The sequence below is a fragment of the Palaemon carinicauda genome, chromosome 1 (genome assembly GCF_036898095.1).
Source record: "Palaemon carinicauda isolate YSFRI2023 chromosome 1, ASM3689809v2, whole genome shotgun sequence".
In the NCBI taxonomy this organism is placed as follows: Eukaryota; Metazoa; Arthropoda; class Malacostraca; order Decapoda; family Palaemonidae; genus Palaemon; species Palaemon carinicauda.
Window position 1 is genome coordinate 288681828 of NC_090725.1, and position 16153 is coordinate 288697980.

Genomic DNA, 16153 nt, shown 5'->3' on the forward strand with positions numbered 1-16153 from the left:
GGAGGTTCTGCCACGAAAGGGCGGGATGAACCTAGAAGCAGGTGTATCAACTGCTAAAGGGCGGAAGGGTCTAGGCACGGAAGGTAAGGTTTTAGCCTTACGTGCAGAAGAAGCCATGAGGTCATGCGTATCCTTCTGGATAAGAGAGGCAGCCATCCCCTTAATCAACTCCTCCGGAAACAGACACTTGGAGAGAGGAGCAAACAGCAACTCTGACTTCTGGCAAGGAGTGATACCAGCAGATAAGAAGGAGCACAGATGTTCTCTCTTCTTGAGGACCCCTGATACATAAGAAGCCGCAAGTTCACCAGACCCATCCCGTATTGCCTTGTCCATGCTGGACATGATTAGCATGGCCGAGTCCTTGTCAGAAGGGGAAGTCTTCCTGCTTAAGGCTCCCAAACACCAATCGAGGAAGTTGAATATCTCGAAGGCACGAAAGACTCCCTTCAACATATGATCAAGATCGGAAAAGGACCAGCAGATCTTCGAACGTCTCATAGCCAACCTGCGGGGAGAGTCAACCAGACTTGAGAAGTCGGCCTGGGCAGAGGCAGGAACCCCCAAGCCAGGTTCCTCTCCCGTGGCATACCAGACGCTCGACTTAGAAGCCAGCTTGGGAGGAGGAAACACAAAAGAGGACCTTCCCAGTTGCTTCTTGGAATGCAACCAATCCCCCATAACCCTCAAAGCTCTCCTTGATGATCTGGCGAGAACAAGCTTGGTGAAGGCAGGCGCAGCAGACTGCATGCCCAGAGCAAACTCGGAGGGAGGAGAACGAGGGGTTGCAGACACAAAGTGTTCAGGATATAATTCTCTGAACAAAGCAAGGACTTTGCGAAAGTCTAAGGAGGGTGGCGAAGACTTGTGTCCTTCAACATCAGAGTGAGGATCATCCAGATGAGCAGCTTCATCCTCCGATACCTCCTCATCCGACAGTTGAGTAGTGAGTGGCAAAGGCAGAGCAGCAAGCTGAACGGCTGAATCCTGCAGAACGGGTGCATGCGTACCTGCGGATCCATCATCATGCCTCTGCTGGACAGACTGTGAGCTGGCAACAACAAAAGCAGAGGGCCGGTGTGAGGGAGGGTCTGCGGTGGGCTGAGGAGCATGCGGTATGGTATGCAGAGCATGAGGTAAGGCATGCGGCTCATGCTGTATGGTATGCGGCTCATGCTGCATGGTATGCGGCTCATGCTGCATGGTATGCGGCTCATGCTGCATGGTATGCGGAGCATGCTGTAAGGTCTGCAGAGCATGCTGCATGGGCTGAGGAGAATGCCGCATAGTGCTGGAACCCGGCAACTCCTGATGCGGCAGCTCACGCATGTTAGCAGATGGTGCAGCAAGAACATGCGTCTGGCAGTGAGGACTGCGCATCGGTGGAGGAGCTCTCACAGGTAGGGAGCAGGCAGCCGCAGTATCTGCTGAGCGCACAACCTCTGCGGGTTGTAGGATAACAGGAGAGGTGTTAACCTTCTCGGCATGATACTCCTGCATAAAAGCCGCAAGCTGAGACTGCATAGTCTGCAGCATGGACCACTTAGGGTCTACTGTGGTTGGAGCAACAACAGACGGTGCAGAGGCCTGTTGAGGGACCACTCTACCTCTCTTGGGAGGTGTGCAGTCATCAGATGACTGCGGCGAGTCCGAACTGACCCAGTGGCTACACCTGGGCCGTTGGACTAGCTCGGAAGGGACCTTACGTTTGAGCGGTCGTGAGACCTTGGTCCACCGTTTCCTCCTGGAAACCTCTTCCACAGACGAGGAATGTAAGGGCTCATTCGTCTGGGAGTGGAAGGGACGATCCTTAGCAGATGCGTCCGCAACCACTGAGGATACATCCGTGCGCCGATCAAGGCCTGCCGAACCCTTTGGTCCTTCGACATTGCTTCTCCCCTGGGCTTGGGAGCTTGCAAGACGTCCCGGACTGGGAGGACGACTGGCACGCACAGATGTACCCTCATGCGCAACACTGACACTGACACTATGCACAGCACTAGCACTAACACTTCCCACTGCACTCTTCGCTTTCAGCTCTCTGACATCTGCCAAGAGCTGATTGCGGTCACTAACCAACGACTCCACCTTATCACCGAGAGCCTGAATGGCACGCAACATATCAGCCATTGCAGGCTGAGCACTCGTAGCAGGTTCGGGAGTCACCACCACAGGGGAAGGAAAAGGTTGAGGGGCATGGGGAGAGGAAAAATCCACAGAGCGAGAAGAACTCCTCCTATCTCTCTCCTTCTCTAACCTACGTGTATATCTGAGGAATTCATTAAAATCGAATTCCGAAAGCCCAGCACATTCCCCACATCGATCTTCCAATTGACAGGATTTTCCCCTACAATTGGAACATACGGTGTGAGGATCTATAGAGGCCTTCGGAAGACGCCTATTACAAGTCCTAACACTACACTGCCTGTATTTAGGAACTTGGGAATGGTCAGACATCTTGAATTTAGAGGTAGTCAAGGGGGAATTCCAAAGTAAAGCAAAGATCGTTAACCAATGAATCAAATTAATTCCAAAAGCTTGCTAAGCTAAGGATAAAGCTTCCTGTACAGCGAAGGCTAAATTTCAGAGCAAATACATCACCAAAACGTGAACAAAAGACTCCAAAATCAACAGCGTATCCATGTAGGTCTTGCCGGCGGCATGACAGAGGAAAAATTGAGGTCTTGTTGACAAGAAGTACTTGAGTACCTGACCACAGATGGCGCTGTTGAGTACACCCCCACCTGTATAGCGATCGCTGGCGTATCCCGACCGTAGATTTCTGTCGGGCAACGGAGTTGACAGCTACATGATCATCGGGTAAGATTAATATTGAAAAATGCTACTTATTCAGAAGTACCAACTTCATAACTTCATAATGTAAAATAAATTTTTTCCTCTCTCTCACTGCCATGCATCCCCCTTGAGAGATTGCTATACCGTCATCCACCTACCATGCCCAGATCAATTAGGGGAGGACAATGAGTGTCTAGTAATTCCATAACAAAAATTGTGATTCAGATTTGCAAGGCATGGCATCTAACCTAATGTATCACCTCACATAAAGTGGTGATGAAGTGGGAAACTATTACTTTGCAAAGATAAGTAAGGAAATACAGTAACTGATATTAATATAAAAATTGTTTTCATTCACATGACTCTTATGTCTGAAAATTAAAATGCTGAATTACTATACACCCTCCGCAGGTGGAAGGTGATATTCTATATACTTGCAAATCCTCAATACAATATTGTTACTATTAAAACTACAAAAATAGAAAAGAAAGGCTGATTTCACAAGTTCTTGCCTTTAACTTGACTCGTCTATTAAATTACAGCAATGCTACAAACCCTTTCAAGGCTTGGATTCAATTTGATATGTCCTTCTGTCAATAAATCTTTTATAAGGAAAGACTTTGGGGACTTTCTTATAATGCTATTTGCTTTTAATACATAAACCTTATTCACTTTAACAGGATATGCAAACCTATCTTCTGAATTTGTACATATTTTCTGACAATGAGGGAATAGGGAAAAAAATATGTAACCATTTTTCTTCAAAACAATTCTTGTCCCTAAAACTTGCCGGAACAAATAATACCATCATCTTAACTATTGGAAAGAGCTAATTCTTAGACAATGGAATTCACTAATACGCTTAGCAGGAGCTAAAAGAAAGAGCATCTTGGCTGTAAGATCCGTACAGAACAGTCCTTCTAAAGGTTCAAAACATGAACCCTCAAAATACTGTAATACCACATTTCAATTCCAATACACTCATTAAATGACTAGAGTCTTCTCAATAGGAAAAGATCCAAAAACATCCAGGACAACACCTGAGGAGGATAAATCAAATTCTGGATGCTTGAGGACATTACTAGATATTGATCCACAGCATTTAGATTTATGGATCTGGATTATTTAAACTGGCGCATTAAGCCCGATTTATTTGTGCTGGTCATGGATGTGTTAAGTGAAGAGATCAGCGATTAAAAATTGTCGCTACATGTACACTGTATTTGATTGGGTGATACCATTAAAAATGAGGAAGACTTACAGAGAAGGGTTGTAAAAGGGGCAGGAGTCTTTGGAGAGGGGTGGCTCGAAGGTAAATGTCGATACGACTGAGATTATGGTGAGAAGTACGGAAAGTACAGACAGGATAGCCATACATGAAAGTAGAGGACCGGTTATAAAACAGGGGGAGGCATTTAAAGGAACTTGGGATATACTACAAGTCAAGAGGGAGGATGTGAGGTTGAAGTTGAGAACAGGAAAAAAGCAGCCAGGGGGAAGTTGGGGGAAGGGAGTAGGAGTGGTATGTGATAAGAAAATGCCAATCAAGCTAAAAGTCAAGAGCTATAGGGCAATAATAAGATCAGCATTAATGTATAGATAAGAAAAAAATTTGAATGAAGGAATTAAAACATTTGTTTAGGATAGATTGATCACCAAAAACCTAAAAATACTTTTAAGTCAGTTTTTGGTCCAATTGACTAAAAAACAAGCTGAATGTGTTTCTCAAAAGTAAATTTGCAATCAAGAATCTCACATCAAAATTTAAAGGAGTGATTTATAGTTAAAAAAATATCACTGTACAGATCTGGATGTTGAAGAGCCACTATTCGTGACCTACTCTGTACTTAGTCAAACTTTGAGTTTTGTTATGCTTCAACTTCATGCCCTATAATTTGCAATACAGTAATGCAGTAATTTTAGCTAGATCTCTATTAAAGGATTTGACAACACCAGGACTACATTCAGAAGATGGAATTCATGCAAAAAGAGAGTTCAGTAGCATTATCAACTTATGCAATGAGCTTGTTTCCAAGGTCAAGCCACATACCATGCACATATTGCCAGGGCACCAGCCACCCGTTGAGATACTACCGCTAGAGTAATTGGGTACTTTGGCCACACAGTACTATATTGAATCCCTCTCTCTGGTTACGGCTCACTTTGTCTTTGCCTACACATACACCGAATAGTCTAGCCTATTCTTTCCACATTGTCTTGTCCTCATACACCTGACAACACCGAGATTTCCAAACAACTCTTCGCTCAAGGGGTTAACTACTGCAATGTAATTGTTCATTTGCTACTTTCTTCTTGGTAAGGGAGGAAGAGACACTTTAGCTATGGTAAGCAGCTCTTCTAGGAGAATGATGCTTCAAAATCAAACCATTGTTCTGTAGTCTTTGGTAGTGCCATAGTATCTGTACCATAGCCTTCCACATCTTGGATTAGAGTTCTCTTGCTTGAGGGTACGCTTGGTCACCCTTTTCTATATTGTTTTTCTCTTGTTTTTTTTCTCTTTTTTTTCTTTAAGTTTTTATAATTTATATATGAAAGATCTAATTTAATGTTACTGTTCTTGAAATATTTTATTTTGATTGGGGGCAGTTAAGGGAGTAGTAAAAAATAGAGGGTTGGGCATAAATGTAAAGAGAGTTCTATGTGAGAAAGTGATTGTACCAACTGTGATGTATGGATCGGAGTTGTGGGGAATGAAAGTGACGGAGAGACAGAAATTGAATGTGTTTGAGATGAAATGTCTAAGGAGTATGGCTGGTGTATCTCGAGTAGACAGGGTTAGGAATGAAGTGGTGAGGGTGAGAACGGGTGTAAGAAATGAGTTAGCAGCTAGAGTGGATATGAATGTGTTGAGGTGGTTTGGCCATGTTGAGAGAATGGAAAATGGCTGTCTGCTAAAGAAGGTGATGAATGCAAGAGTAAGAGGAAGGCCAAGGTTTGGGTGGATGGATGGAGTGAAGAGAGCTCTGGGTGATAGGAGGATAGATGTGAGAGAGGCAAGAGAGCGTGATAGAAATAGGAATGAATGGCGAGCGATTGTGACGCAGTTCCGGTAGGCCCTGCTGCTTCCTCCGGTGTCTTAGATGGCCGTGGAGGTAGCAGCAGTAGGGGATTCAGCATTATGAAGCTTCATCTGTGGTGGATAATGGGGGAGGGTGGGCTGTGGCACCCTAGCAGTACCAGCTGAACTCGGTTGAGTCCCTTGTCAGGCTGGAAGGAATGTAGAGAGTAGAGGTCCCCTTTTTTTGTTTTGTTTCATTTGTTGATGTCGGCTACCCCCCAAATTGGGGGAAGTGCCTTGGTATATGTATGTATTACTTCTCTTGTAGTTTATTTATTTCCTTGTTTTCTTTCCTCACTGGGTTATTTTTCCTTATTGGAGCCCTCGGGCTTATAGTATCTTGCTTTTCCAACTAGTGCTATCACTTAGCTTGTAATAATGATAATAATAATAAACACTAGATATTACTAGATATTAAATTCCTATACTTACTATGGTACCCATCAACAATTCACTAATGATGCTAGGAAAAGACTCAGCTAGTCCTAACTGTTTGAGTTTCAGAACAAGGCCCTTACAATTAACACGGGCAAAGGCAGCACTGAGATCAAGGCTAATCATACAGACTTCCTAACCTCAACCAATTGATTTTTGTACAGCATTGGAAATTGTAAGAAGGGCATCATATGCTTCAAGGCCTTTGTGAAAGCCAACCTGTAAACTTGGGAACACATGATTACCCTCAGGAACCTATTTAATAAAAAATGCCATAAATAGTGCTGGGCACTAAGCTAGGTATAAATTGGGACCAAAATAATGTAAGTTTGAAGTAATAAGTTTTCAGGGTCAGAAGCTTCATCTTGTAAGAATGTAAGTGAATCTTATTTAACCAGAAACTTTTATAATTTGCTTTTATATTGGTCTTAACACATTTCCTATACTGTATTAGTACAGTACACAGTTCTGTTTGTTATGAAATGCTTCTGATAATAGATATATTTTTTCTTTATTGGTTTTCTCAGGAAGGTTTTTTGTCTGCTTTGCCATATCTTGTTATGTGGATATTTAGCATATGTGCAGGACTGAGTGCAGATAAACTTCGTACAAGTGGTGTGCTATCTACTACAGCAACAAGACGGATTTTCAACAGTATAGGTGTGTCAAGTTGCATCAATAAATCTCAGGTTACACCTGATATTGCAGTTATTTAAATTGTCATAATACACACTATTGGATTATTGTTATCACATACACTTTAATACTGAATGCTTTTGGGTGCTAGGGAATAAGAAAGATTAGCCCCAATTTCTGTCACAAGAGCACTGATTTTGTAACTGTCTTAATTCATTTCCATCAGGTTTTTATGGTCCAATGGTATGCCTTATTTTAGTTGGATATGCAGGCTGCAATAAAGATGCTGCTATTGCTCTTCTATGTGGAGCTGTTGGGCTTAATGGAGCAGTGTATTCAGGCTACATGAATTCTCATCTGGATATTGCTCCAAATTTTGCTGGAACACTCATGGGAATTACAAACACTGCAGCAACAGTACCAGGATTTCTGGCACCTCAGATAGTGGGAATGCTCATTTCTGGCAAGGTAAATACTTAATTAAGTCAAACTTTATCCCCTGTCATTACATTTTTAGTGGGCCAGACATTGCAGAATTCTGTATTAAGCTCTATAAACTCCAAGGATTTTTTTTCCCAATTATTAATATCTATTTAAGAAAGTAAAGAGTTAGTGTATACTGAAAAAATTTATGATGATGATGATAATGATGATTAAAGTTCTGTCTTTCATTTGCCAGTTTAGACATGCTGCTATCGGTATGCAGACAATTCGTCGAAATGACAATTCGTCGAACTGACAATTGGTCGAAATGAATGGTAGTTTTGAAATAATTTCTGTTTTTAAGTATCTAATCCTTGATAGTACGGTTGTTCAAGAATAGTTAGCAGAATAATATGGTAGTTTGAAACAATTTATGTACTTAGGTCTCTAATATCAAACATTTCACCATAGCCCATGAACTAAATGGAATTCGTCAAGACCGAGCGAGGTGCTAGAAAACTTTTGCATGAAGGTTTCTTACACAATTGATAAGAAACATTGTGATAAAATATATATACTGGAGATGTGAAAAACGGAGTGTGTGGAGCAAGATTACAAACTATTAATGATATGATTCAAGGAAATACTTCACGGCATTACCATCCGCCAAATGATACTCGAAATGCTGTCTTGTAAGTTGTAAATGAAATTAAGCAAAGGGCTTGTGAAACCGAAGATGTGACTGGCTGCATAGTATATGATGCAACATGTAATATGCCTTTGAGTGTTGCAGGAGCACTACCCAAAAAATCTTCCCTTTTAAGAACAGTGAATAGGAAAACGTCCGTACAAGAAGATGAAGACTTAAACGTTACGACAAGAGGTTAGAATTTTAAGTTGTATGAAGACGAAAAAGTGACTATTTATAGAACTGCTAGAAAATTGGATCTTTTATCCCAAAACTGTATTTGGTTTTGTGATGGCACATTCGACTGCGCTCCAGTTAATTCACAGTTGTACACTATCCATTCTCTAATTGCTAAAAATAAAACCTTACCATTGCTATACTTTTTGTCGGGCTCAAAGGACAAAGAGACTTATGACATTATTTTCACATTTATAAATCAAAGTCGAAGCTTGAATGTCTCATCCATTATGATAGACCATGGACAATATCGACCAATTGTCATTTCGACGAATTTTCAGTTCGACGAGTTGTCATTCTACCAATTGTCTTTCGACCAGTAGTCAGGCTACCGCTGCTATCATTTGTTTATATGAAGGAAATTTACTGGTTGCTAATAGTAGACATAAATCTCCCTCATCTTCGTGATTGCTGGATAATTTACAATAGTTTTGTATTACAGTATTATAAAAGTAGTTTCACAAGACCATTGAGTCACAATTCTGGAATCTTATCGAGATGACATGAAGAATTTATTAATGATATAATTTAACCCCAAATTTTCCCTTTCCATTGAAAATTATCACACCTAAAATATGGCTTATATCAACCATAATTCTATTCTGGAAACTTATACTACAGTAATTGTTTAAATTAAAACAATATAAATTTGAAGAAATAAAAGTTTGCCTGTTACATATTCAACAGGAAACACTCCCACGATGGCAATTGGTCTTCTGGATAGCAGGCATCGTATATTTTATTGGAAATACTTTCTATATCATTTTTGTATCCGGAGAGCAACAGCCGTGGAATGATCTGAATGCCAGCCAAGGTATGTTGATTGTACCTTTCGAATTAGTAAATGCCTGCTGTTACAAGTTTAAATTAAATTTTACATTGGAAGCTTCAGTGAAGATACTGTAAAGTGACCTACCTGTCCATGAGTGTGTGTGGTATTTTTCTTATTTCAAATGAGAAAAATTTTAACGATTGCATATACAGTACAGTATTTCATAAATTTTTTCTATGAAATGAAAAATAAAAAGCATTGTTCTTACAGGGCATACAAACCCTCGTCCTTTAATTAGGGACATTGTTTCAGCATGATAACGAGTGGTTATCAAACTAATGAGGGAGCGGGGCGAAGAGTCTCGGTCCGTTTCCCGTTGGAGATTTCTATTTTTTTGTTCCGATCGATGTTGAATACGGATGTACAAACAACTCCTGCCAAAACTGATATTTTCAGAAAGTGATTAGTAGTTAAGGATGGAATGTAAGCAAGAACATTATGTTTGCCGTAGGAAGTTTGGACACTGCAACCAGTTTATCGTTTATGGCTAAACCAGCTGTGGATCCCACTCCCTCCGCTCCTTTTGTAGGGGACATGTCTGTTAACGAGCATCTTGTGTTCCAAGTGTCAATCGTGGCCTCCAGGGCAGTGGCAGGTGTATGCCCTCCAAGGAGAGGTACTGTATAATGTATGTGATCATTTAAAATATTTCTATTACAGATGAGTGAAATTAAGCCTAAATACTTCAGGGTAAGATGTGATAACCCAGCTAACCCTAGATGGGACCACGTGTTTTCGGGTGCTTAATGATTTTTCTGCTGATTGGAGCAGAGCTTGGGATTCTTAGAGATGTTCCATTTATTTGGACTGGGTTAGTTCTTCTCAGAATTTGGACCCTGAGGTAAAACATCAAAGAGCCAAGGCCGTTTTCCTCCTTCCCATGTGGGTGAAAGGATTTTCTAAGATCTTGGGAGCTGCTGATATATCAATTTTCAATATTAAACTTACCCGATGATCATATAGCTGTCAGCTCTGCTGCCCGACAGAAAAACCTACGGGTGGAATACGCCAGCGATCGCTATACAGGTGGGGGTGTACATCAACAGCGCCATTTGTCAAGTAGGTACTCAAGTACTCGATGTCAACACAGAACCAATTTTCTCTCTGTCGTGCCACTGGCAAGACCTACTAAATACGCTGTTACTGACTGGATTTGTTTTCACAACTATTTGGTGAAGTACACTATTCCAGTTTTGAGCTTTCGCTATGCAGGGGTTTTGTCTTCATTTCAAAACTTGAACTCGTTTTGGATAGATCTAATTATGGTGACAAAGAGAGTATGGACTCTCTTTCACTTTTAAATGGCCGACCCTTCCCTTAGACGGAAGTGTGTTTAGGTTTTTAGTAATTTTGCTTAACACGTTATAGATCTATATATTTTATATCTCTCCGCCTTTATTAGGCCTCTTCGATTAACTTTCCTTTTATTATAAACATATAAAATAAATTTTTATGTTTTGTTTTTCTGGGCTCGAACCTGTGCCGCCCAGTGAATAAGCTCCATTTAGCACTTATTCTTAGGTAATTTACTGCTAAATATACCAGAGAAAAAATGTAAAGGAGTGCTAGGTTAACTAGCTCGCTCACCTATTGGTGTCGGTATAAAATTGGGCGTATATTCCAGAGGTCCCGCACTATTTAGATTAATCCACGACAGAGAACCCCAATAGAGGAGAGCCGTTCAACCTCACTCGGTACTACTACAATGCATCCGCTCAGAACCCAACTCCTTTTAGCACGACGAGTAAAGTAACCCGCATTTTTCTGGTGCTCTCGAATTTTGGTTATTTTCTAGTGAATTATGGCTTCTTCGTCAGTTTCCCAGGAGACACCGTCTAAGTTAAGTACCAAGCTGGGTTTTACTGTGTTTTGAGCAACCTAGATCGTTTAATATTTATATTATAGGAGTTTATTCTCTTCGTTCATACCGATCTTGCTTGATTTCACTACAGTTGGTACTCCTGTTTTTGAGAGCTTTTAATTTTCACTTGCGGTGTTACTATGTGTATTATTTTTATTATCAAATATTATTTGTTATTGGGAATATTCATTATTTAGCGTTTAGAATCCTCGTGGTTCAATTTTTGGGCCGATATCATTTACGTATCGCTATGGCTGCCGACCTTCTTGCTAAGGCGGCAATGTTATTTTTAGCCATCAGGTGTGTCTTTTGTGATTTAATTATTATGTTGCATGCCTTGCCCAAAAATTTTCTGTGTTTATTCATATATTTAACGCTATTATTATTATTATAATGAATATTTGTGCCATTACTCCGTTTGATCTGTCTGGTTGGGGATCGTCAGTTGGTAGCCCTGCTGCCTCGTATCACATGATCCTCCCCCACGCTCCCCCTCTAGCTAGGTGGGAGGCTAGGCTTCTCCCCCCTCCACTAAGGGACCGTTGCCTTCCCTCCTTTTAGAGGGGGTAGTTAAGTGTTTATGGACTTTGTCCTCCGGGTGGCCCGGCGGTTTAGTCTCTGTCTAGTCTGGTTGGCCACCGGTCAACAGAGTTGGATCCCGGTGCACCCTATTTTATATTCACTTTTCATTCTGGCTTATGTTATACGAAACCCTCCGGGTTCGATTGGCAGTTCTTAGCTACAGTTCCGCCCCCCTATTATTTTACAACATTTCCTATGATGATTATACAGTATATGACAGATCACTACCCCGGAGTCCCTAAAGGAATTGGTATTGAATATACCTTTATTTCCCGGCCCGGGGTCTACCCCGCCCCGGGAAATCAGACACCATGTGTCTTAATTCCTTGTTATTGCATCCTTTTTTATGCTCCCGGCTTGACCGGAATGGATGGCTATACTTTAGTTTCAAGTTAGACTTATGTTTAGGCCCGGGACCTCCGGTCCCCCCCCCCCTATGTAAGAATATTACAGTTAAGCTCTAACCTTGCGTTAGACCTATGTTAGGCCCGGGTCCTCCGGACCCGCCCCTACTTTAAAAAAAAAAAAAAAAAAAAAAAAAATAATAAGTACAGTTAAGCTCTAATCTTGTGTTAGACCTATGTTAGGCCCGGGTCCTCCGGACCCGCCCCTACTTAAAGAATAGTACAGTTAAGCTCTATTCTTGTGTTAGACCTATGTTAGGGCCGGGTCCTCCGGACCCGCCCCTACTTAAAGAATAGTACAGTTAAGCTCTAATCTTGTGTTAGACCTATGTTAGGCCCGGGTCCTCCGGACCCGCCCCTATTTAAGAGAATTACAGTTTCTCATATACTATTCTTTTTATAGATGGTGCATTGTCTGACGCCGGCCTGTGCAGCTGTTCTGCACCAGCCTTGTGGCCACTCCGTCTGCCGATCTCACGCCCCTTGTGGGGTTCAACTGGAAGACGTTGTGGTATGGCACCCGGATAACTGTGTGATTTGCTTCGACCTTATCACTACCCTTGGATCTGACTCGGTGAGTCCCGTTGGCTATATTGCCTTCTTATTTTATTTACTATTAGTAAGATATATATGGTCTTGAAGGACCATTGGGAGTCTCCCTTTTATAATTCCCACTATTATTTCAGGCATCCCCGGAGCAAAAGTCTGCGGCTCGGGCCACACTGAAGGTGTGGGTTGGTGGGTTTGCCCGGAATGTGAAGTCTAAGCGGCCGTACGTCCTATCTGAGGACTACTGCACCATGGTTTACCCCAACGCCAAGTCTTCAGCTGCTGTGGCTAGGCATGTGGCAGCTCCCATCATTGCCCACATTGATGCCACTATAACGGGTCTCATCGACCCAGAGCAAGATCCATCGGACGCCCCCGGAGGTCTGGAGGATAATGTTGCCTCCATGAACCTGGATGTCGAACCAATGTTGCTAGACGAGCCGGATACAGGTAGGGTGGTAAGTGAGGCAGGTGTGTCCGGCGCTGAGATTCCTATCCTCCGCCCCGCTCTTTCTTCTTCTTCTGATCGCTCTTCTTTTCTTGGATTTTCTGGGGACCGTGATTCGTCTCAACATTCATACCCGGTTCCCCCTAAGGATAAGTCTACTTCAAGGACCTTACCCAAAGCCCGCAAGCCTCACAAGACTTCTCATGGCTCTAAACATTGTACGAACCCGTCTTCAAAGACCTCTGGTTCCTCCTCTAAGTCTCACGACCCGGGAGTTCCTTCCGCCCCTCCTGCTGCTAGCCCGGGCCTTTCCGAATCAGCCATGCTTCGCATCGTGTCGGAGATGCAGGCAAAGTTGGTTTCGGAGATGCAGTCGAGGATGGACTCGATGTTCTCTAACTTCGGTCAGAGAATTGGGGCTTTAGAGCAAGGAGCTCCGGAGAGAGTCCAAAGCTCTCTCATCCCGGATGCCTCTAAGCTCCCGCCGTTTGCCAAGAACAACCCCTGGCGGATGGCTCTTCATTCCCCGTTCTCGGACGGAATGTTGACTCTGGAGGGCCTTGGCACTCGTCCTCTAGAGGACTTTGAATTCTTTCCTCCTGGTCTGGCATTTCCATTTCATGGTTATGCCAGACTTACCGAGGAAGCTTTAGTTCGATTAGACAAGGTCCCCAAAGAGACGGTCATCTTCCCGAAGGAGCAAGCCCAATCTGTTTGGGCCAGATTTTTGAATGACATCGGCTGCACTAACACCATGCTGACGCCTTATAAAAGCTCCTTTACGATGTTCTTAATGGACAAGAACACCTTGACTCCATGCGTCAATAAGGTGGCAGAGCTTGCCTTTCAATATGCTTTGGAGGAGAAGCCCTTGCCTCCCATCCGAGAGGTGGATCCAATCTCCCTCCTTCTTCCCTCAGGTATTGAGTGTTGGGACAACGTCCATACCACCTTTACCTCCGGCAAGCTTGCAGCAGACTGTGCCTCAGTCTTGTTTAGTGAGAAGCTTCCCCGTCTCCCGGAATCCCTCATTAAACAGGAATATGATTCCCGCCTACGTGTGGGCCGTACTCTAAACCTGGCCACATCCACGGAGTCGATAGCCTTGACTTACGATACGGAGAGTATTTTTAAGTCTCTCAACAAGGCTACGTTACAGTCTTTATATTATGACTTATATGACTTCGCTACTGCTAAACGCAGATGTCACAAGCATGTCCTAGCTGAGGCGACGATTAGGCATGAACCTAATAAACTCATCCGGTCCTCCTGTTGGGGTTCAAATCTCTTCCCCGAGGATCTCGTAGAGGAAGTCTTGGCGGAGGCCACTAGGGTTAATCAGAGCCTTAAAGCCCGTTGGGGTTTGACCCCTAAACGCAAGTATGACCCCGCAAATTATCAAGCCCGGGGTAGGAAGAAGCTTAGACCATATACCTCCACCCAGTTCAGGCAACAACAGAGTGCTTCATCCAACTTCCGGCTGCCTCTTCCTCCATCTTCTGTTGTCCCTGCACAGCCTTCCACCTCTCGGGCTCCTTCGGATGACTATGTCACCGTTCTGCTACCTAAGAGCCAGCTTTCTGGTGCCTCCGCCACTTCCCCTGCCTTTAGCCAGTCTTACGAGGCTCATAGCTCTTCCCAGAGTTATGGTAGAGGTAGAGGCTACCACCGTGGCTCTAACCAGAACAAAGGCAGGGGAAGAGCCTTTCGCAGAGGAAAGAACTTCCGAGGCGGACGTGGAGGCAACTCCTCAAACCAATACTGAGGTGCAGCAGGTAGGGGGGAGGCTCTATGCCTTCCGCAACAAATGGAGGTTCAATCCCTGGGCATTCAGTATCATCTCCAAGGGACTGGGGTGGAGTTGGATTCAAGGACCTCCTCCTCCGAACAAATTTCGTCAACATTCCACTCCGGACCTGGTCGAATTTGTCCAGGATCTTTTACAAAAGAACGCCATACAAGAAACGAAACATCTGAAGTTTCAAGGTCGGCTGTTCAGTGTCCCGAAGAAGGATTCAGACAAGAGAAGAGTGATTCTAGATCTATCCCTTCTCAACTTGTCCATTCAATGCGACAAGTTTCGAATGCTTACCGTCTCGCAGGTGCGGACCTTACTTCCCCGTGGGGCCGTCACCACCTCTATCGATCTTACAGACGCCTACTATCACGTCCCGATAGCGAGACAATTCCGTCCGTACCTAGGCTTTCGCTTAGGGGACAAAAGTTACTCCTTCAAGGTGATGCCTTTCGGGCTCAACATCGCCCCAAGGATCTTCACAAAGCTAGCAGAAGTCGCTGTTCAGGAACTCAGGAATCTAGGGATTCAAGTAGTAGCCTATCTGGACGACTGGCTCATTTGGTCAGACACCTCCCAAAATTGCCTAAAAGCCACTCACAAAGTCATCCATTATCTTCAGTCTCTAGGCTTCCAGATCAACTTCAAGAAGTCCCGTCTTCTTCCAAAATCGAAGTTCCAATGGCTCGGCCTGCAATGGGATCTTATATCTCATACTCTGTGTCTTCCCAGACCCAAGAGGTTAGAGATTGCAAGGAACACCAAACGCTTTCTCAAAGACAAAGTAAGTTCCAGACGACTCCAAGAGAAGATTCTGGGGTCCTTTCAGTTTGCCTCAGTGACGGATCTTCTTCTGAAGGCAAAATTGAAAGATATCAATCGTGTCTGGCGTTCGAGGGCGAACCGGAAGCTCCGGGACAGGAAAGTCCGCCTTCCTCCCATTCTACGGGAAAGACTTCTTCCTTGGACAAGAGCAAACAGTCTGTCAAAGTCAGTTCCCCTTCGATTTCCGCCTCCGGAATTAATCATTCACACAGACGCATCCTTATCAGGTTGGGGCGGCTATTCTCACCTCAAGAAAGTTCAAGGTCTTTGGACTCCCTTGTTCCGCCATTTTCACATCAATGTGCTAGACGCCATGGCAGTTCTTCTAACCCTGAAACGTCTCGCTCTTCCCAAGAAACAACACCTTCGTCTGGTCCTCGACAGCGAAGTGGTGGTCCGCTGCCTCAACAGAGGCGGGTCAAAGTCAGGGCCTCTGAACCATGTTCTAGTAGCCATATTCTCCCTAGCAGCCTCGAACCGTTGGCATCTTTCAGCTGTCCACCTGGCGGGAGTCCGGAATGTAGTGGCAGACGCCCTGTCCCGGACCTCCCCTCTAGAATCGG

General features: G+C 43.7%; 1 protein-coding gene across 2 annotated transcripts in view; it reads left to right on the top strand.

Moving 5' to 3' along the window:
• Window positions 1–16153, top strand: part of LOC137657611 (putative inorganic phosphate cotransporter) — a 90036-nt gene that overhangs the window by 60235 nt on the left and 13648 nt on the right. For both annotated transcript variants that reach the window (XM_068391980.1, XM_068391974.1), the window contains 3 exons: window positions 6838–6970; window positions 7173–7414; window positions 8982–9108. In XM_068391980.1, coding sequence (XP_068248081.1) covers window positions 6838–6970; window positions 7173–7414; window positions 8982–9108 — 502 coding nt within the window. The remainder of the gene's footprint in view (window positions 1–6837; window positions 6971–7172; window positions 7415–8981; window positions 9109–16153) is intronic.